Source organism: Salvelinus namaycush, chromosome 23 (assembly GCF_016432855.1).
Source record: "Salvelinus namaycush isolate Seneca chromosome 23, SaNama_1.0, whole genome shotgun sequence".
NCBI classification, from domain to species: domain Eukaryota; kingdom Metazoa; phylum Chordata; class Actinopteri; order Salmoniformes; family Salmonidae; genus Salvelinus; species Salvelinus namaycush.
This window is the reverse complement of record NC_052329.1, coordinates 6,494,976-6,518,065: the sequence shown is the minus strand read 5'-3', so window position 1 is coordinate 6,518,065 and position 23,090 is coordinate 6,494,976. Positions and strand designations below refer to the sequence as shown.

The 23,090-nt window shown below is 53.6% G+C and overlaps 1 protein-coding gene across 1 annotated transcript in view; it reads left to right on the top strand.

Moving 5' to 3' along the window:
* Positions 1 to 23,090, top strand: part of LOC120018939 (ubiquitin carboxyl-terminal hydrolase 32-like) — a 121,921-nt gene that overhangs the window by 49,221 nt on the left and 49,610 nt on the right. The window contains exons 6-15 of the mRNA XM_038962151.1: positions 12,150 to 12,281; positions 13,062 to 13,169; positions 13,628 to 13,743; positions 16,614 to 16,676; positions 16,826 to 16,909; positions 17,307 to 17,368; positions 19,026 to 19,128; positions 19,311 to 19,527; positions 21,618 to 21,805; positions 22,102 to 22,242. Coding sequence (XP_038818079.1) covers positions 12,150 to 12,281; positions 13,062 to 13,169; positions 13,628 to 13,743; positions 16,614 to 16,676; positions 16,826 to 16,909; positions 17,307 to 17,368; positions 19,026 to 19,128; positions 19,311 to 19,527; positions 21,618 to 21,805; positions 22,102 to 22,242 — 1,214 coding nt within the window. The remainder of the gene's footprint in view (positions 1 to 12,149; positions 12,282 to 13,061; positions 13,170 to 13,627; positions 13,744 to 16,613; positions 16,677 to 16,825; positions 16,910 to 17,306; positions 17,369 to 19,025; positions 19,129 to 19,310; positions 19,528 to 21,617; positions 21,806 to 22,101; positions 22,243 to 23,090) is intronic.

Below are 23,090 nucleotides of genomic sequence, written 5' to 3'. Positions count from 1 at the left end.
AACAACAAAAAGTGATCTCCCAAAAAGACAGATAATTTACCTGACTGTTTTAGTTCGGTGCACATATTTCATGATATTTTGGTATTTGTCACCCTTTGTCACATTCTCTTTGTCATTCATGTCCCTCCTCCTTTTTCTGTCCATTGGAAAGAAAGCTCTTACATGTAGCTGTGTCCCAGACCAATCAAAGATCTTAGCTGCTTCCTATCCTGAGAGCAGGAGAGATCTTTGCTGCCAATCCGGGAGAGTACCTGCAGACAGCTCGTAATCTGCTGCTGCCCACTCCCAGATGATCCTCTTAACTCTGAGCGGTGTGTGTGTGAGAGAGTTCAGGTGTGTGTGTGTGTGGACTCTTTGGCCGTGAGGCGAGCACCTTCTCCGTGCATGGACTTTCTAGAACATACTTCACTCTTGGCTAAGACGCCATCACCGACCGGACACACACAACAGACGCCATGGAGGACTGATAGGCTGGTTGTCGGGTTGAGATAGTATTGGAGAATCCTTGTATTGGAACCAGGATGGCATGAGGTAACGTGGTGTGTTTTTCCTGAGCTGTTAGCCGTCGGTCGGTGGAGTCTACTATGGTACACGCCAGTCCTGTCGGCAGGTCCCAGGGCATGTGTGGTGGAATATGGTATGGTACCTCTGTTGTCACTCTGACAGAGTCACTCCTCTAGGTGGGTACTGGGCACACCACTGGACCTCCTGTAGACTAGTGTCTCATTCCAAAAGGCACCCTATTCCCTATGACGTGTACTACATTTGACCAGGACCCATAGGGCTGTGGCCAAAAATAGGGAATTAGGTACCGTTTGGGACTGCCTAGGAAGTGGTCAACACTGACACTAGTGTGTGTTTTTTTAAACAATGAACCGATAGTTGGAGTGACTTAGTGGTTTGTATTTGCTGTGTAATCCTCTTCCTGTTGTGGTGGTTGGTGCAGGAAGTAAAAGCACGAAGAAGCACTTTTTTTTTTCTTCCCACTTTCAGATTGTGGAAGTGTATATTTGGAGGTCTTGTGTGAACTCGCTTGCGGCTTGTTTTACGAGACCCAAGCGCAGAATGCCAATCATTTCTCTCTGTATGCCAGTCTACTCAGTAATGGAGATGTAGCCTCTTATTTGAGAACAAAATACTGTCAGCCTGTATTTTAAACAGGCTCAAACCACAAGCTCCAGCCATCTTTAAGAGATCAGTCTCAACCAGCCAGGTCCTGTCCTGAAATGGAATGTTAGCCATTTAGCCTAGCGGTTTACCTAGCATGCTAAGCTAGGAAATTTGTCCCAAATGGCAACCTATTCTCTACAATGGTGTACTACTTTTAACGGCAGTGAATCACAGGTCCAGCAGTCAGTCAGTCAGTCAGTCAGGGGATGAGGCATGTCCTGGAGCCGATCCATAGGAGAGGTAATGAGTTTTATAGATTAGCAGTGTCAGGCAGGCTGGAGCAGCAGCCTGATTTAATGACACACAGCAACAAGATGAGCAGGTGTCTATTCTCCCTCAGCTCTGCTTTCCTTGCTCGTCCCTATCAGGCCTTAACCACAGCACTATTCACCGCTAGGCTAGCCCACGCTGGCCTGCGTTCAGTAAACACAACACAAATAGCTTTCATTCAGGTTTGTTTAGCGTTTGGGATTGATACATTGACTATATTGGTGTTCTCTGTGTTTCTGAAAGACCAGTTGGAGGACCTATCTTTTTAGGTTTTGTGGGTGTGTGTGTGTGTGTCCGTACGACGTGTGCGTGTTTGTAGATTTTAGTATTGTCGAACTGTTCTACTCTTAAAGGGGCATTCAGTCAGTCAGGGGGCGGGCCCCACCACACACACACCTCCCATTCCACACCATGCTTCTCAATATTAATCCACCATTACTTCCCCCAAGCCATCTCCAGACGCTCGCTCGCTCTCGCTCGCTCTCTCGCTCGCTCTCTCTGCTCTCTCTCGCTCTCTCTCGTTCTCTCGCTCTCTCTCGCTCTCTCTCGCTCTCTCTCGCTCTCTCTCGCTCTCTCTCCCTCTCTCTCGCTCCTCTCTCGCTCTCTCCTCTCTCTCGCTCTCTCCTCTCTCTCGCTCTCTCTCTCTCGCTCTCTCGCTCGCTCTCTCGCTCGCTCTCTCGCTCGCTCTCTCGCTTCGCTCTCTCTCGCGCTCTCGCTTCGCTCTCTCTCGCTCTCTCGCTTCGCTCTCTCTCGCTCTCTCGCTTCGCTCTCTCTCGCTCTCTCTCTCTCGCTCTCTCTCTCGCTCTCGCTCTCGCTCTCGCTCTCGCTCTCGCCTCGCTCTCGCTCTCGCTCTCGCTCTCGCTCTCTCGCTCTCTCGCTCTCTCGCGCTCTCTCGCCTCTCTCGCGCTCTCTGCGCTCTCTCGCGCTCTCTCTCGCTCGCTCTCTCGCTCGCTCTCTCGCTCGCTCTCTCGCTCGCTCTCTCGCTCGCTCTCTCGCTCGCTCTCTCGCTCGCTCTCTCGCTCGCTCGCTCTCTCGCTCGCTCTCTCGCTCGCTCGCTCTCTCGCTCGCTCTCTCTTTGTGCTCTCTCTCGCGCTCTCTCTTGTGCTCTCTCTCGCGCTCTCTCTTGCGCTCTCTCTCGCTCTCTCTCTCAATTTATTGGCCTGGTAAACATATATATGTTAACATTACCAAAGCAAGTGAGGTAGATAATATACAAAAATGAGGTTGTGTTCTCTATTTGTTTAAACCTGATGTTTCAGAGCATTTCTCTGAGGAGGGAAGGACTCAACGGCGGTTAAAAGGTTATTGACCCGCTGAAGCTGTTGGTGTTTACTTGTTTCCAATCAGTCCTCTTGACCTCTCCACTTCTCTCTTTCTCCATCAGTCTTCAGATTGAACACACTCACACACGACAATTTAACTCTCCACAGAGACAACTGGACCCTGCTGAGGTGGGCTCTTCCAGGAATAAACCTCAGGAGAACGGATAGATGGATGGAGGGAGAGGATGGATGGAGGGAGAGGATGGATGGAGGGAGAGGATGGATGGAGGGAGAGGATGGATGGAGGGAGAGGATGGATGGATGGATGGAGAGGATGGATGGAGGGAGAGGATGGATGGATGGAGGGGAAGAGAGGGAGGATGGATGGATGGGGGGAAGAGAGGAGGGAGGATGGATGATGGAGGGGAAGAGAGGGAGGATGGATGGATGGAGGGGAAGAGAGGGAGGATGGATGGATGGAGGGGAAGAGAGGATGGATGGATGGAGGGGAAGAGAGGATGGATGGATGGAGGGGAAGAGAGGATGGATGGATGGAGGGGAAGAGAGGATGGATGGAGGGGAGAGAGGATGGATGGATGGAGGGAGGAAGAGGATGGATGGATGGAGGGGAAGAGCGGGATGGTGGATGGAGGGGAAGAGCGGGATGGATGGAGGGGAAGAGGATGGATGGATGGAGGGGAAGAGCGGGATGGATGGAGGGGGAGAGAGGATGGATGGATGGAGGGGGAGAGGATGGATGGATGGAGGGGGAGAGAGATGGATGGATGGAGTGGAGAGGATGGATGGAGTGGGAGGAGAGGATGGATGGATGGAGTGGGAGAGAGGATGGATGGATGGAGTGGGAGAGAGGATGGTGGATGAGGGGGGAGAGAGGATGGATGGATGGAGGGGAGAGAGGGATGGATGGATGGAGGGGGAGAGAGGATGGATGGATGGAGGGGGAGAGAGGATGGATGGATGGAGGGGGAGAGAGGATGGATGGATGGAGGGGAGGGATGGATGGATGGAGGGGAGGAGAGGATGGATGGATGGAGGGGGAGAGGATGGATGGTGGAGGGGAAGAGGATGGATGGATGGAGGGGAAGAGCGGGATGGATGGAGGGGAAGAGGATGGATGGTGGAGGGGGAAGAGCGGGATGGATGGAGGGGGAGAGAGGATGGATGGATGGAGGGGGAGAGGATGGATGATGGAGGGGAGAGAGGATGGATGGATGGAGGGAGGGGAGGATGGATGGAGGGGGAGAGAGGATGGATGGATGGAGGGGGAGAGAGGATGGATGGATGGAGGGGGAGAGAGGAGGGATGGAGGGGGGGGAGAGAGGATGGATGGATGGAGGGGGAGAGAGGATGGATGGATGGAGGGGGAGAGAGGATGGATGGATGGAGGGGGAGAGAGGATGGATGGATGGAGGGGGAGAGAGGATGGATGGAGTGGGAGAGGATGCATGGATGGATGGAGGGGGAGAGGATGGATGGATGGATGGATGGAGGGGGGGAGAGGATGGATGGATGGATGGAGGGGGAGAGAGGATGGATGGATGGATGGAGGGGGAGAGAGGATGGATGGAGGGGGAGAGAGGATGGATGGAGGGGGGAGGGATGGAGGAGGGGAAGAGAGGGATGGATGGAGGGGGAGGGAGAGAGGAGGAGGGGAGAGAGGATGGATGGGTGGAGGGGGAGAGAGGATGGATGGATGGAGGGGGAGAGAGGATGGAGGATGGATGGAGGGGGAGAGAGGATGGAGGAGGGATGGAGGGGAGAGAGGATGGATGGATGGATGGAGGGGGAGAGAGGATGGATGGATGGATGGAGGGGGAGAGAGGATGGAGGATGGATGGAGGGGGAGAGAGGATGGATGGAGGGGGAGAGAGGATGGATGGAGGGGGAGAGAGGATGGATGGAGGGGGAGGGAGGATGGATGGAGGGGGAGGGAGGATGGATGGATGGATGGAGGGGGAGAGAGGATGGATGGATGGATGAGGGGGAGAGAGGATGGATGGATGGATGGAGGGGGGAGAGAGGATGGATGGATGGATGGAGGGGAGAGAGGATGGATGGAGGGGGGGGGAGAGAGGATGGATGGAGGGGGAGAGAGGATGGATGGAGGGGGAGAGAGGGAGGATGGAGGGAGGGAGGGAGAGAGGATGGAGGGGGAGAGAGGATGGATGGATGGAGGGGGAGAGAGGATGGATGGAGGGGGGAGAGAGGAGGATGGATGGATGGAGGGGGAGAGAGGATGGATGGATGGATGGAGGGGGAGAGAGGATGGATGGATGGATGGAGGGGGAGAGAGGATGGATGGATGGATGGAGGGGAGAGAGGATGATGGAGGGGGAGGAGAGAGTGGATGGAGGGGAGAGAGAGAGGATGATGGAGGGGGAGGAGGATGGATGGATGGAGGGGGAGAGAGGATGGATGGATGGAGGGGGAGAGGAGGGATGGATGGATGGAGGGGGAGAGAGGATGGATGGATGAGGGGGAGAAGGATGGATGGATGGAGGGAGAGGGAGAGAGGATGATGGATGAGGGGAGAGAGGATGGATGATGGAGGGGGAGAGAGGATGGATGGAGGGGGAGAGAGGATGGATGGATGGGGAGAGAAGATGGATGGAGGAGGGGAGAGGATGCATGGATGGATGGAGGGGGGAATGGAGGATGGATGGGGAGAGAGGGATGATGGAGGGGAAGAGAGGGAGGATGGAGGGGGAGGGAGAGGGAGGATGGAGGGGGAGGGAGAGGGAGGATGGAGGGGGAGGGAGAGGGGGGATGGAGGGGGAGAGGATGGATGGATGGAGGGGGAGAGGATGATGATGGGGGGAGAGGATGGAGGAGGAGGGGGAGAGGAGAGAGGATGGATGGATGGAGGGGGAGAGAGAGAGGATGGATGGATGGAGGGGAGAGAGAGAGGATGGATGGATGGATGGAGTGGAGGATGGATGGAGTGGAGGATGGATGGATGGAGTGGAGGATGGATGGATGGATGGAGGGGAGGAGGATGGATGGATGGATGGAGGGGGAGAGGATGGATGGATGGAGGGGGAGAGGATGGATGGATGGAGGGGGAGAGGATGGATGGATGGAGGGGGAGAGGATGGATGGATGGAGGGGGAGAGAGAGAGGATGGATGGATGGATGGAGGGGGAGAGGATGGATGGATGGAGGGGGAGAGAAGATGGATGGATGGAGGGGGGAAGATGGATGCATGGATGGTGGAGGGGGAAGATGGATGATGGAGGGGAGAGAGAGGGATGGATGGAGGGGAAGGAGGGATGGATGGAGGGGAAGAGAGGGATGGATGGGAGGGGGAGGGAGAGGATGGATGGAGGGGGAGAGAGAGGATGGATGGAGGGGGAGAGGATGGATGGTGGATGGAGGGGGAGAGGATGGATGGATGGATGGAGGGGGAGAGAGGATGGATGGATGGAGGGGGAGAGGGATGGATGGATGAGGAGGGGGAGAGAGGATGGATGGATGGAGGGGGAGAGAAGATGGATGGATGGAGGGGGGAAGATGGATGGATGGATGGATGGAGGGGGAAGAGGATGGATGGAGGGGAAGAGAGGGATGGATGGAGGGGAAGAGAGGGATGGATGGAGGGGAAGAGAGGATGGAGGGAGGGGGAGAGAGGATGGATGGAGGGGGAGGGAGAGTATGGATGGAGGGGGAGAGGATGGATGGATGGTGGAGGGGGGAGGATGGATGGATGGATGGGGGGGGAGGAGGGATGGATGGAGGGGGAGAGAGGATGGATGGATGGAGGGGGAGAGAGGATGGATGGATGGAGGGGGAGAGAGGATGGATGGATGGATGGAGGGGGAGAGGATGCATGGATGGAGTGGGAGAGGATGGAGGATGGATGGAGGGGGAAGATGGATGGATGGATGGAGGGGAAGAGAGGATGGATGGAGGGCAAGAGAGGGATGGATGGAGGGCAAGAGAGGGATGGATGGAGGGGAAGAGAGGGATGGATGGAGGGGGAGGGAGAGATGGAGGGGAAGAGGGATGGAGGATGGTGGAGGGGAGAGAGAGGGATGGATGGGAAGAGAGGGATGGATGGGGAAGAGAGGATGGATGGAGGGGGAGAGAGGATGGATGGAGGGGGAGGAGAGAGGATGGATGGAGGGGGGAGAGAGGATGGATGGATGGAGGGGGAGAGAGGATGGATGGATGGAGGGGGAGAGAGGAGGATGGATGGATGGAGGGAGAGAGGATGGATGGAGGGGGAGAGGATGGAGGGGGAGAGAGGATGGATGGAGGAGGGGGAGAGGATGGATGGATGGAGGGGGGGAGAGGATGGATGGATGGAGTGGGAGAGGATGGATGGATGGAGTGGGAAGGATGGAGGATGGATGGATGGATGGAGTGGGGAGGAGGGAGAGGATGGGATGGATGGATGGAGTGGGAGAGAGGGATGGATGGATGGAGTGGAGAGAGGGAGGATGGATGGTGGAGAGAGGGATGATGGAGGATGGAGTGGGAGAGGGATGGAGGAGGGGAAGAGAGGGATGGATGGAGGGGGAGAGGATGGATGGAGGGGGAGAGGATGGATGGATGGAGGGAGAGGGATGGATGGAGGGATGGATGGAGGGGAAGAGAGGATGGATGGAGGGGAAGAGAGGATGGATGGAGGGGAAGAGAGAGGATGGATGGAGGGGAAGAGAGAGGATGGCTGGATGGATGCATGGAGGGGGAGAGAGGATGGATGGATGGAGGGGGAGAGGATGGCTGGATGGATGGAGTGGGAGAGAGGATGCATGGATGGATGGATGGATGGAGGGGGAGAGGATGGATGGATGCATGGAGGGGGAGAGAAGATGGAGGATGGATGGAGGGGGAGAGTGGATGGATGGATGGATGGATGGATGGAGTGGGAGAGGATGGATGGATGGAGTGGGAGAGAGGATGGATGGATGGAGGGGGAGAGAGGGATGGATGGATGGATGGATTGATGGAGGGAGAGGATGCATGCATGGAGGGGGAGAGGATGGATGCATGGAGGGGGAGAGAGGATGGATGGAGGGGAGAGGATGGATGCATGGAGGGGGAGAGAGGATGGATGGGTGGATGGATGGATGGAGAGGGAGAGAGGATGGATGGAGGGAGTGGGAGAGAGGATGGATGGATGGAGGGAGAGAGGATGGATGGAGGGGGAGAGGATGGATGTATGGAGGGGTAGAGGATTGATGGATGGATGGAGGGGGAGGAGATGGATGGATGGATAGAGAGAGAGGATGGATGGATGGAGGGGAGAGAATGCATGGATGATGGAGAGAGATGATGGATGGATGGGGGAGAGGATGGATGGAGGGGGAGAGAGGATGGATGGATAGATGGAGTGGGAGAGAGGATGGATGGATGGAGTGGGAGAGAGGATGGATGGATAGATGGAGTGGGAGAGGATGGATGGATGAGGGGGAGATGGGATGGATGGATGGGGGGAGAGAGGATGGATGGATGGATGGAGGGGGAGGGAGAGATGGATGGATGGAGGGGGAGAGAAGATGGATGGATGGAGGGGGAGAGAGAAGATGGATGGATGGAGGGGGAGAGGATGCATGGATGGAGTGGGAGAGAGGATGGATGGAGGGAGGGGGAGAGAGGATGGATGGAGTGGGAGAGAGGATGGATGGAGTGGGAGAGAGGATGGATGGATGGGGAGAGAGGATGGATGGATGGAGGGGGAGAGGATGGATGGATAGATGGAGTGGGAGAGAGGATGGATGGATGGAGTGGGAGAGAGGATGGATGGATGGAGGGGGAGAGAGGATGGATGGATGGATGGAGTGGGAGAGAGGATGGATGGATGGAGGGGGAGAGAAGATGGATGGAGAGGATGGATGGATGGAGGGGGAGAGGATGCATGGATGGAGTGGGAGAGAGGTGGATGGATTGATGGATGGAGGGGGAGAGAGGATGGATGGATGGAGGGGGAGAGAGGATGGATGGATGGAGGGGGAGAGGATGGATGTATGGAGGGGTAGAGGATTGATGGATGGATGTATGGAGGGGTAGAGGATTGATGGATGGATAGAGAGAGAGGATGGATGGATGGAGTGGGAGAGAATGCATGGATTGATGGAGAGAGATGATGGATGGAGGGGAGAGAGGATGGATGATGGATAGATGGAGTGGGGAGAGGAGGATGGATGGTGGAGTGGGAGAGAGGATGGATGGATAGATGGAGTGGGAGAGAGGATGGATGGATGGAGGGGGAGAGAGGATGGATGGATGGAGGGGGAGAGAGGATGGATGGATGGATGGAGGGGGAGAGAAGATGGATGGAGGGGGAGAGAAGATGGATGGAGGGGGAGAGAAGATGGATGGATGGAGGGGGAGAGGATGGATGGATGGATGGAGGGGGAGAGGATGCATGGATGGAGTGGGAGAGAGGATGGATAGATGGAGGGGGAGAGGAGGATGGATGGAGTGGGAGAGGAGGATGGAGTGGGAGAGAGGATGGATGGAGGGGGGAGAGAAGATGGATGGATGGAGGGGGAGAGGATGGATGGATGGATGGAGGGGGAGAGGATGCATGGATGGAGTGGGAGAGAGGATGGATGGATGGAGGGGGAGAGAGGATGGATGGAGTGGGAGAGAGGATGGATGGAGTGGGAGAGAGGATGGATGGAGTGGGAGAGGATGCATGGATGGAGGGAGGAGAGGAGGGATGGATAGATGAAGTGGAGAGAGGATGGATGGATAGATGGAGTGGGGAGAGGATGGAGTGGAGGAGTGGGAGAGATGATGGATGGATGGAGGGGGAGAGAGGATGGATGGATGGATGGAGTGGAGAGAGGATGGATGGATGGAGGGGGAGAGAAGATGGATGGAGAGGATGGATGGATGGAGGGGGAGGAGGATGATGGATGGAGTGGGAGAGAGGATGGATGGATTGATGGATGGAGGGGGAGAGAGGATGGATGGGGGAGGAGGATGGATGGATGGATGGATGGGGAGAGAGGATGGATGGATGGGAGAGAGGATGGATGGAGGGGAGAGAAGAGGATGGATGGATGAGTGGGAGAGAGGAAGGATGGATGGAGGGGGAGAGAGGATGGATGGATGGATGGAGGGGGAGAGAGAGAGGATGGATGGATGGATGGAGGGGGATAGGAGGATGGATGGAGGGGGGAGGAGAGAGATGGATGGAGTGGGAGAGGATGCATGGATGGATGGAGGGGGAGAGAGGATGGATGGATGGAGGGGGAGAGAGGATGGATGGATGGAGGGGGAGAGGATGGAGGGGGGAATAGGGAGGATGGAGAGGATGGATGGATGGAGGGGGAGAGGGAGGGAGAGGTTGGATGTAGGGAGGAGGAGAGTATGGTTGTAGGGAGAGGATGGATGGAGGGAGAGTGGATGGAGGGGAAGAGGGAGGGATGGATGGATGGATGGATGGAGGATGGATGGATGGATGGATGGATGGATGGATGGATGGATGGAGGGGGAGAGGGATGGATGGGGGGGAGAGGGATGTATGGATGGATGGATGTAGGGGGAGAGGATGGATGTAGGGGGAGAGGATGGGTGGATGGAGGGGGAGAGAGGGATGGATGGATGGAGGGGGGAGAGAGAGGGATGGATGGAGGGGGAGAGGGATGTATGGATGGATGGAGGGGAAGAGAGGGAGGGATGGATGGAGGGGGAGGAAGAGGATGGATGTAGGGGGAGAGGATGGGTGGATGGAGGGGGAGAGAGGGATGGATGGAGGGGGAGAGGGGGATGGGTGGAGGGGGAGAGAGGGATGGATGGATGGGGGGGGAGAGGGATGGATGGATGGAGGGGGAGAGAGGGATTGATGGAGGGGGAGAGAGGGATGGATGGAGGGGGAGAGGGATGTATGGATGGATGGATGGAGGGGAAGAGAGGGATGGATGGAGGGGGAGGGAGAGGATGGATGTAGGGGGAGAGGATGGGTGGATGGAGGGAGAGGATGGATGGTTGGAGGGAGAGGATGGAGGGGGATAGGGATGGAGAAGATGGATGTAGGGAGTTAGGGGGAGATGGATGGAGGGAGGGAGGGGATGGATGGAGGGGGGAGGGGGAGAGGGAGGGGATGGATGGAGGAGGAGGAGGAGAGGGAGGGAGAGGATGGATGGAGGGAGGGGGGGAGGGAGAGGATGGATGTAGGGAGAGGGAGAGGATGGATGTAGGGAGGGGGAGAGGGAGAGGATGGAGGGGGAGAGGGAGGGGATGGATGGAGGGAGGAGGAGAGGGAGGGAGAGGATGGATGGAGGGAGGGAGAGGATGGATGTAGGGAGGGGGAGAGGATGGATGTAGGGAGGGGGAGAGGATGGATGTAGGGAGGGGGAGAGGGATGGATGTAGGGAGGGAGATGAAAAGCCCCTCTCAATCCACCCACACATCCCAATCTGCAGCTCACTGCTATAGGCTGGCGATATTATCCCCCAGTGACATCACTGTCTTATTGACCCATCCGTCTTATAAATACAGACAGCAAACTAGGATGTCGGCCATAGCAGTGAGATTTAAGAACCAGCTTGGATTTGTGGTTGAAATCCGGAATGGTCTCCTCTCCTGTCAGAGAGTGAATATGACTTGGATCTGCATCCCAAATGGTGCCCTATTTAGTAGTGTACTATGTAGGGGCGCAGTCTTAATTTGTGTATGTGTGTTTTGACACCTGTCTGAGTGACATGTATGGGATGACTCATGGGACAGTGCGGTGGAAAGGGAAGCCTGGGCTAGTATGAGCTAGTGAGCCGTAGGCTAATCTTATCAGTGTAAAGCTGTGGATTAGCGCGGTGGAGTGTGGAGGATGAACCAGGATCTCTGACTCTGGGGCTGGCTGGCAGGTTTCATACTTAACAGTAGCTATATTGGTACACCTAGTGAGCCTTGGCCCTGCCTTTTGAGTTTGAGTCATGGTCTCACCTCAAGACTAACCGGGATAGACTAAATCACTTACAGATGGGGGTCGCAAAATTCCAGTACCCAGAATCCCCAGGTATTCCTAGAAATCCCGATTTGTAAGATTCCCGGGAATCAGGGGAATAAGCAGGAAATCTTGACTCCTCCAACCAGGATTTCTCTTGTGGGAAAGTTACTGGAATTTTGCAACCCTACTTACAAGATCTGGGACCAGGCTACTCGAGACGACCATCCCCTGACCTGCTCGTGAACAAAACTGTCCATAGTCCATATGTCCATCAGAATGGAACCGTGAAACATGTTGACGTCATCAGGCATGGCTCCATATCTCCGTCCATGTAGTCCACCATATTGAGATGATCTGATACTGGGTGACACTTTTGTTTCCTTTCCTTACTAACACTGCTAGGTCATGTGACTTTTGTTCTAGTGAGAAGATGCTCGGCGAATCTACAAAAAACACTCTAGGTTGGTTGCCATTTTTTAAAAATGTATTTATATAAAAGCGTTTTCTTCTTCTCTCCCTTCCCGCAGTAGAAGAGTCTGATATCATTGACTTGGAGAAGCGCTACTGGCTGTTGAAAGCCCAGTCCAGGACCGGACGCTTTGACTTGGAAACCTTTGTCCCGCTGGTCTCTCCTCCTATTCACGCTTCGCTAAGTGAAGGTATGGCATATTTCTGATGTATTTTTGATGCCAGCCGGATGTTATGGGGACATGGTAAACCTGGTTCCCCCAACTAGACGGTCACCCATGAACATTCAAACAAAGTAATACACACACACACAATCATGTATACATGCCATAATTTGTATGAGTATATATTGTGTGTGGATTATTTAGATGACAAGCCGTTCTGATGGTCTCTCAATGTTAAAACCACGTCGTTGTTTGGACTATGACCCACTGCTTGTGTTGTAAGAGGTTTTGTTGTTGAACGAAAACATGGGGGTTTGGCCGAGCGATAGCTGCTGGGCCGGCCTTGGGAAAAGTTCTCTTTTGCGCTAGCTGACGCAAACGTTTGCTTATAGCTGACACTGTCAAACACGCAAGGTTAACAGCTAACGTTAGCTAGCAAGCTAACTTGATTACAAAGACAACGATGTCAACACTGACCAGAACAGGAGGACGTTGGCCGTGTGCGTGTTTCAGTAGTAGCCGCTAGAGATGCTTCCTCTCACTACACTGGGTCTCAGAGCGAGGCACAATGAAGGTTGTTCGAGTGGGCAGGGATTTACACGCCTTTCCTCAAGGCCAGGCCAGTGGCCATGTTTTCTTTTTCAGTCCCCATGTTTATGAATATTAATGTGATTCTTGTGATTTGGTTCGATATGAGTTCCCAAAAGATCTGATACCAAACCTTCACACAAAACTATTTCTCTTTTTGCAAATATCCATTTTGTAGTAGAACACGGTTAACTTGTCTTTTTCGATCTCTTTTTCCAGGTTTGTTTCATGCGTTTGATGAGAACCGGGACAATCACATTGACTTTAAGGAGATCTCCTGTGGCCTGTCTGCCTGTTGCCGGGGGCCCGTCGCCGAGAGGCAGAAATGTAAGAGCTGCTCTGTGATCTGTTGTAGTAGGTAGAGAGTAGTGATTTCCTAACCTAAGGCTTCCTTTCACACGTTATGGTGTGTGTACTGTGTGAGTGGAAGAGCTGCAGCGCTTTTCCCCCCAATCTCCTTATGTTGTAAAAACATAGATGTGGGTCTTGTTTTTTACGATCGTCAACTGCCTCTGAATAGTCATTAGTATGTCATCTATCCTGTCATCTAGATTCTCATCAGGCCTTGAAATTACATTTTCACGCTTGGAAATGGCAGCAGATATTGGAAACTTAAGACTCCAGTTAATTATCTAAGTAACTCACTGCAGATCACACGGAGGAATACAGATGACAAGCACAACATATTTGGTATAACTGCGGCTTGAGGAGTCTGTAGTTAGAAACTACAGTGTTATGTTATAGAGTATTTTTGTACCCTCTCTTTCTCTCTCGTGTTTCCCCAGTTTGTTTCAAAGTGTTTGACGTGGACCGGGATGGGGTTCTGTCTCGAGACGAAATCCACGAGATGGTAGCCGCACTCCTGGAAGTGTGGAAGGACAATCGCACGGACACACTCCCTGTAAGTACTGCTGGACACCGCTCCCTGTAAGTACTGCTGGACACCGCTCCCTGTAAGTACTGCTGGACACGGCTCCCTGTAAGTACTGCTGGACACGGCTCCCTGTAAGTACTGCTGGACACCGCTCCCTGTAAGTACTGCTGGACACCGCTCCCTGTAAGTACTGCTGGACACCGCTCCCTGTAAGTACTGCTGGACACCGCTCCCTGTAAGTACTGCTGGACACGGCTCCCTGTAAGTACTGCTGGACACGGCTCCCTGTAAGTACTGCTGGACACGGCTCCCTGTAAGTACTGCTGGACACCGCCCCCTGTAAGTACTGCTGGACACCGCCCCCTGTAAGTACTGCTGGACACCGCCCCCTGTAAGTACTGCTGGACACCGCCCCCTGTAAGTACTGCTGGACACCGCTCCCTGTAAGTACTGCTGGACACCGCCCCCTGTAAGTACTGCTGGACACCGCTCCCTGTAAGTACTGCTGGACACCGCTCCCTGTAAGTACTGCTGGACACCGCTCCCTGTAAGTACTGCTGGACACCGCTCCCTGTAAGTACTGCTGGACACCGCTCCCTGTAAGTACTGCTGGACACCGCTCCCTGTAAGTACTGCTGGACACGGCTCCCTGTAAGTACTGCTGGACACCGCTCCCTGTAAGTACTGCTGGACACCGCTCCCTGTAAGTACTGCTGGACACCGCTCCCTGTAAGTACTGCTGGACACCGCTCCCTGTAAGTACTGCTGGACACCGCTCCCTGTAAGTACTGCTGGACACCGCTCCCTGTAAGTACTGCTGGACACCGCTCCCTGTAAGTACTGCTGGACACCGCTCCCTGTAAGTACTGCTGGACACCGCTCCCTGTAAGTACTGCTGGACACCGCTCCCTGTAAGTACTGCTGGACACCGCTCCCTGTAAGTACTGCTGGACACCGCTCCCTGTAAGTACTGCTGGACACCGCTCCCTGTAAGTACTGCTGGACACCGCTCCCTGTAAGTACTGCTGGACACCGCTCCCTGTAAGTACTGCTGGACACCGCTCCCTGTAAGTACTGCTGGACACCGCTCCCTGTAAGTACTGCTGGACACCGCTCCCTGTAAGTACTGCTGGACACCGCTCCCTGTAAGTACTGCTGGACACCGCTCCCTGTAAGTACTGCTGGACACCGCCCCCTGTAAGTACTGCTGGACGGACACCGCTCCCTGTAAGTACTGCTGGGCACGGACACCGCTCCCTGTAAGTACTGCTGGGCACGGACACCGCTCCCTGTAAGTACTGCTGGGCACGGACACCGCTCCCTGTAAGTACTGCTGGGCACGGACACCGCTCCCTGTAAGTACTGCCTGGGCACGGACACCGCTCCCTGTAAGTACTGCTGGGCACGGACACCGCTCCCTGTAAGTACTGCTGGACACGGACACCGCTCCCTGTAAGTACTGCTGGACACGGACACCGCTCCCTGTAAGTACTGCTGGGCACGGACACCGCTCCCTGTAAGTACTGCTGGACACCGCTCCCTGTAAGTACTGCTGGACACCGCTCCCTGTAAGTACTGCTGGACACCGCTCCCTGTAAGTACTGCTGGGCACCGCTCCCTGTAAGTACTGCTGGGCACCGCTCCCTGTAAGTACTGCTGGGCACCGCTCCCTGTAAGTACTGCTGGACACAGCTCCCTGTAAGTACTGCTGGACACAGCTCCCTGTAAGTACTGCTGGACACGGACACCGCTCCCTGTAAGTACTGCTGGACACGGACACCGCTCCCTGTAAGTACTGCTGGGCACGGCTCCCTGTAAGTACTGCTGGACACGGCTCCCTGTAAGTACTGCTGGACACCGCTCCCTGTAAGTACTGCTGGACACCGCTCCCTGTAAGTACTGCTGGACACGGACACCGCTCCCTGTAAGTACTGCTGGACACGGACACCGCTCCCTGTAAGTACTGCTGGACACGGACACCGCTCCCTGTAAGTACTGCTGGACACGGACACCGCTCCCTGTAAGTACTGCTGGACACCGCTCCCTGTAAGTACTGCTGGGCACCGCTCCCTGTAAGTACTGCTGGGCACCGCTCCCTGTAAGTACTGCTGGACACGGACACCGCTCCCTGTAAGTACTGCTGGACACCGCTCCCTGTAAGTACTGCTGGGCACCGCTCCCTGTAAGTACTGCTGGACACCGCTCCCTGTAAGTACTGCTGGGCACCGCTCCCTGTAAGTACTGCTGGGCACAGCGCCCTGTAAGTACTGCTGGGCACAGCTCCCTGTAAGTACTGCTGGGCACGGACACCGCTCCCTGTAAGTACTGCTGGGCACCGCTCCCTGTAAGTACTGCTGGGCACGGCTCCCTGTAAGTACTGCTGGACACGGCTCCCTGTAAGTACTGCTGGACACCGCTCCCTGTAAGTACTGCTGGACACGGCTCCCTGTAAGTACTGCTGGACACCGACACCGCTCCCTGTAAGTACTGCTGGACACGGACACCGCTCCCTGTAAGTACTGCTGGACACGGACACCGCTCCCTGTAAGTACTGCTGGACACCGCTCCCTGTAAGTACTGCTGGACACCGCTCCCTGTAAGTACTGCTGGGCACCGCTCCCTGTAAGTACTGCTGGACACGGACACCGCTCCCTGTAAGTACTGCTGGACACCGCTCCCTGTAAGTACTGCTGGGCACCGCTCCCTGTAAGTACTGCTGGGCACCGCTCCCTGTAAGTACTGCTGGGCACCGCTCCCTGAAAGTACTGCTGGACACCGACACCGCTCCCTGAAAGTACTGCTGGGATACAGGCTAAATGGATTATGTAATGGAGGTGGTTGGGTTTGATAAGTAAGCTACCTTACCTAAGTTCTGACTCTCATTATCCTGTTTTCAGGAACTGCTCACCAACGTGTCGGACATAGTGGAGGGAATCCTGAAGATGCACGACACGACCAAGGTGAGACTCTTCTAGGATATATAATAGGTGTTTTTGTCTGTAACGTGATTGGATAAATATCTCGTAATGCTACTGCTGCTGTCCACTGACATTTTAACCCTCGTCTTTGACCCTAACCTTTTGACTTAACCTTTGAACCTCACACACAGCTGGGTCACCTGACCCTGGAGGACTACCAGATCTGGAGTGTGAACAGTGCTCTGGCCAACGAATTCCTCAACCTGCTGTTCCAGGTCAGAACACACACACACACACACACACACACACACACACTCATTTTATGGTTTGTTCCAGGTCTGTTTCCATGTTTCCCCCTCAGTTTATAGTTTGCTTTCTCTTCATGCCCCACTGTCTGTGTTTCTGCAGGCCTGGGGCTTTCTCTTCATGCCCCTCTGTCTGTGTTTCTGCAGGCCTGGGGCTTTCTCTTCATGCCCCTCTGTCTGTGTTTCTGCAGGCCTGGGGCTTTCTCTTCATGCCCCTCTGTCTGTGTTTCTGCAGGCCTGGGGCTTTCTCTTCATGCCCCTCTGTCTGTGTTTCTGCAGGCCTGGGGCTTTCTCTTCATGCCCCTCTGTCTGTGTTTCTGTAGGCCTGGGGCTTTCTCTTCATGCCCCTCTGTCTGTGTTTCTGCAGGTCTGTCACATTGTCCTGGGGCTTCGACCTGCCACTGCTGAAGAGGAGGGACAAATCATCAGGTATACACATCAACTATCTGTCCTTCTGCCCCTGAGCAAGGCAGTTAACCCACTGATCCCCGGGCGCCTTCTGCCCCTGAGCAAGGCAGTTAACCCACTGTTCCCCGGGCGCCTTCTGCCCCTGAGCAAGGCAGTTAACCCACTGTTCCCCGGGCGCCTTCTGCCCCTGAGCAAGGCAGTTAACCCACTGTTCCCCGGGCGCCTTCTGCCCCTGAACAAGACAGTTAACCCACTGTTCCCCGGGCGCCTTCTGCCCCTGAGCAAGGCAGTTAACCCACTGTTCCCCGGGCGCCTTCTGCCCCTGAGCAAGGCAGTTAACCCACTGTTCCCCGGGCGCCTTCTGCCCCTGAGCAAGACAGTTAACCCACTGTTCCCCGGGCGCCTTCTACCCCTGAGCAAGGCAGTTAACCCACTGTTCCCCGGGCGCCTTCTGCCCCTGAGCAAGGCAGTTAACCCACTGATCCCCGGGCGCCTTCTGCCCCTGAGCAAGGCAGGTAACCCACTGTTCCCCGGGCGCCTTCTGCCCCTGAGCAAGGCAGTTAACCCACTGATCCCCGGGCGCCTTCTGCCCCTGAGCAAGGCAGTTAACCCACTGATCCCCGGGCGCCTTCTGCCCCTGAGCAAGGCAGTTAACCCACTGTTCCCCGGGCGCCTTCTGCCCCTGAACAAGACAGTTAACCCACTGTTCCCCGGGCGCCTTCTGCCCCTGAACAAGACAGTTAACCCACTGTTCCCCGGGCGCCTTCTGCCCCTGAACAAGACAGTTAACCCACTGTTCCCCGGGCGCCTTCTGCCCCTGAGCAAGGCAGTTAACCCACTGTTCCCCGGGCGCCTTCTGCCCCTGAACAAGACAGTTAACCCACTGTTCCCCGGGCGCCTTCTACCCCTGAGCAAGGCAGTTAACCCACTGTTCCCCGGGCGCCTTCTGCCCCTGAGCAAGGCAGTTAACCCACTGTTCCCCGGGCGCCTTCTGCCCCTGAGCAAGGCAGTTAACCCACTGTTCCCCGGGCGCCTTCTGCCCCTGAGCAAGGCAGTTAACCCACTGTTCCCCGGGCGCCTTCTGCCCCTGAGCAAGGCAGTTAACCCACTGTTCCCCGGGCGCCTTCTGCCCCTGAGCAAGGCAGTTAACCCACTGTTCCCCGGGCGCCTTCTGCCCCTGAGCAAGGCAGTTAACCCACTGTTCCCCGGGCGCCTTCTGCCCCTGAGCAAGGCAGTTAACCCACTGTTCCCCGGGCGCCTTCTGCCCCTGAGCAAGGCAGTTAACCCACTGTTCCCCGGGCGCCTTCTGCCCCTGAGCAAGGCAGTTAACCCACTGTTCCCCGGGCGCCGATGACGTGGATGCCGATTTTTAAGGCAGCCCCCCGCACCTCCCTGATTCAGAGGGGGTGGGTTAAATGTGTTGTACAACTGACTAGGTATCCCCCTTTCCCGTTCACATCCTCTTTCTCCTGAAGAACTCTTTAAACAGGTTTTTACACCTCTACAGTTTAAAGCTTTCAACTCTAGTGTGTGTGTGTGTGTGTGTGTGTGTGTGTGTGTGTGTGTGTGTGTGTGTGTGTGTGTGTGTGTGTGTGTGTGTGTGTGTGTGTGTGTGTGTGTGTGTGTGTGTGTGTGTGTGTGTGTGTGTGTGTGTGTGTGTGTGTGTGTGTGTGTTCAGGGGGTGGCTGGACAGAGAGGGCAGACATGGGCTTCAGCCTGGTGAGAACTGGTTCCTCATCTCCAGCCAGTGGTGGACGCTGTGGAAAGACTACGTCAAATATGTGAGTGGAAGTCCAAGGCTGCGTCCCAAATAGCGCCAGGGCCCATAGGGTCAAATGTAGTGCACTACATAGGGAATAGGGTGCCAACTGGAAGTCTAACTGTTACGTTGAAGAGCAGAATATGATAATCACAACACACCAAGGTTACTAACCATTCTACCCTCTCCTCTCTCTCTCCTCAGGACCACAAGTCCATCGTGGTGGATCAGCCCTCTATCTTCTCCTCTCTGAGGAATCCTCAGGCCTCTGCCACCGTCAAGCCTGCCCCCCTGGAGCCAGGGTTAGGGGTACGCTGTGTAGGGGAAGGTCTGGGGGTCCCCGGCCCAGCCAGCGCCTCAGAGGAGAGGTCCCCTGATGCTGTGTCCAGCGCCTCTGAAGCAACAGAGACCCAAAGCACAGGTCAGTGACCGGACCACTAGGCAGCGCTGTGCATGCTGTTACAACCTCAAACTATGGGTTATAACTGTTTATTCATTATTTATAAACTACTTATTAATTCATGATTTACTCTTTATAAACTACTTTTAACCCTTTTACAACCCCTCTAAGGGTACCTTAACCTGAATGTAAAGTGTTTCTGTACCTGAATGTAAAGTGTTCCTGTACCTGAATGTAAAGTGTTCCTGTACCTGAATGTAAAGTGTTCCTGTACCTGAATGAATGTAAAGTGTTCCTGTACCTGAATGTAAAGTGTTCCTGTACCTGAATGTAAAGTGTTCCTGTACCTGAATGAATGTAAAGTGTTCCTGTACCTGAATGAATGTAAAGTGTTCCTGTACCTAAATGAATGTAAAGTGTTCCTGTACCTAAATGAATGTAAAGTGTTCCTGTACCTAAATGAATGTAAAGTGTTCCTGTACCTGAATGTATGTAAAGTGTTACTGTACCTGAATGTAAAGTGTTCCTGTACCTGAATGAATGTAAAGTGTTCCTGTACCTGAATGTAAAGTGTTCCTGTACCTGAATGAATGTAAAGTGTTCCTGTACCTGAATGTAAAGTGTTCCTGTACCTGAATGTAAAGTGTTTCTGTACCTGAATGTATGTAAAGTGTTCCTGTACCTGAATGTAAAGTGTTCCTGTACCTGAATGAATGTAAAGTGTTCCTGTACCTGAATGAATGTAAAGTGTTCCTGTACCTGAATGTAAAGTGTTTCTGTACCTAAATGTAAAGTGTTCCTGTACCTGAATGTAAAGTGTTCCTGTACCTAAATGTAAAGTGTTCCTGTACCTAAATGTAAAGTGTTACTGTACCTAAATGTAAAGTGTTACTGTACCTGAATGAATGTAAAGTGTTTCTGTACCTGAATGAATGTAAAGTGTTACTGTACCTGAATGTAAAGTGTTTCTGTACCTGAATGTAAAGTGTTCCTGTACCTGAATGTAAAGTGTTCCTGTACCTGAATGTAAAGTGTTCCTGTACCTGAATGAATGTAAAGTGTTCCTGTACCTGAATGTATGTAAAGTGTTCCTGTACCTGAATGAATGTAAAGTGTTCCTGTACCTGAATGTAAAGTGTTACTGTACCTGAATGTATGTAAAGTGTTCCTGTACCTGAATGAATGTAAAGTGTTTCTGTACCTGAATGAATGTAAAGTGTTTCTGTACCTGAATGAATGTAAAGTGTTACTGTACCTGAATGTATGTAAAGTGTTCCTGTACCTGAATGAATGTAAAGTGTTTCTGTACCTGAATGAATGTAAAGTGTTCCTGTACCTGAATGTAAAGTGTTACTGTACCTGAATGTATGTAAAGTGTTCCTGTACCTGAATGTAAAGTGTTACTGTACCTGAATGAATGTAAAGTGTTCCTGTACCTGAATGAATGTAAAGTGTTCCTGTACCTGAATGAATGTAAAGTGTTCCTGTACCTGAATGAATGTAAAGTGTTCCTGTACCTGAATGAATGTAAAGTGTTCCTGTACCTGAATGAATGTAAAGTGTTCCTGTACCTGAATGTAAAGTGTTCCTGTACCTGAATGTAAAGTGTTCCTGTACCTGAATGAATGTAAAGTGTTCCTGTACCTGAATGTATGTAAAGTGTTCCTGTACCTGAATGTATGTAAAGTGTTCCTGTACCTGAATGAATGTAAAGTGTTCCTGTACCTGAATGTATGTAAAGTGTTCCTGTACCTGAATGTATGTAAAGTGTTCCTGTACCTGAATGTATGTAAAGTGTTACTGTACCTGAATGAATGTAAAGTGTTCCTGTACCTGAATGAATGTAAAGTGTTCCTGTACCTGAATGTATGTAAAGTGTTCCTGTACCTGAATGAATGTAAAGTGTTCCTGTACCTGAATGAATGTAAAGTGTTCCTGTACCTGAATGTATGTAAAGTGTTACTGTACCTGAATGAATGTAAAGTGTTCCTGTACCTGAATGAATGTAAAGTGTTCCTGTACCTGAATGAATGTAAAGTGTTCCTGTACCTGAATGAATGTAAAGTGTTTCTCTGATGCCGTCACCCCCCCCCCCCCTTCCTCCTCCTCAGTGGTGACCCCCCAGGCCGGCCCCTCAGCCACAGATATCTGTTTTGCTCGGCAACACAATGTGTCAGACAACAACCAGTGTTTCTCCGGGGCCAACGGCCACATCCCCTCCCTCTCTCAGTCCCATCTGGCACCTCAGAGGCCTGGAGCCATCGACAACCAGCCCCTGGTCAACACAGACCCAATGAAGGTGTGTGTTTGCCCCCTATATTATATAGTGGTTACATTAGCTATGTCTAATACGTTGTCTTGTCCGTTTTCGAACATCAAGTTGTTGATTTAAGTTCACAGAGAAAAGTGTTATTCCATCCAAACTGAGCCTCTCTCGCTCTCGCTCTCTTTTTCCTCCTAGTTATGTGGTCTTACCCCTCAGCCCTGTGACGATACGGCCAGGCATTAGGCATGGCCTGTGTATCTCCATCAGTAATGGAGGAGTAGAGAGGGCAATGTGTGTCCTGTTCCCCAGTCTCTCTCCTGTTCCCCCAGGCCCCCACATTGACCATGGAGGGAGGCCGGCTGAAGCAGTCCTTACAGCTGGTGGCGGGCAGGGACTTTGAGACGGTACCAGAACCTGTTTGGAGGGCACTGTTCCACTGGTATGGAGCCAACCTCAGCCTGCCGCGACCGGTACGTATGGACCACAACCTCCCCTCACACAACCACTGAACTGTAGACGGACCACAACACAACCACTGAACCGTAGATGGACCACAACACGACCACTGAACCGTAGATGGACCACAACCACTGAACCGTAGATGGACCACAACACAACCACTGAACTGTAGACGGACCACAACACAACCACTGAACTGTAGACGGACCACAACACAACCACTGAACCGTAGATGGACCACAACACAACCACTGAACCGTAGATGGACCACAACACAACCACTGAACCGTAGACGGACCACAACACAACCACTGAACCGTAGATGGACCACAACCTCACCTCACACTACCACTGAACCGTAGACGGACCACACCACAACCATTGAACCGTAGATGGACCACAACACAACCACTGAACCGTAGACGGACCACAACCTCCCCTCACACTATCACTGAACCGTAGACGGACCACAACACAACCACTGAACCGTAGACGGACCACAACACAACCACTGAACCGTAGACGGACCACAACACAGCCACTGAACCGTAGATGGACCACAACACAACCACTGAACCGTAGACGGACCACAACACAACCACTGAACCGTAGACGGACCACAACCACTGAACCGTAGACGGACCACAACACAACCACTGAACCGTAGATGGACCACAACACGACCACTGAACCGTAGATGGACCACAACACAACCACTGAACCGTAGATGGACCACAACACAACCACTGAACCGTAGATGGACCACAACACAACCACTGAACCGTAGATGGACCACAACACAACCACTGAACCGTAGATGGACCACAACACAACCACTGAACCGTAGATGGACCACAAC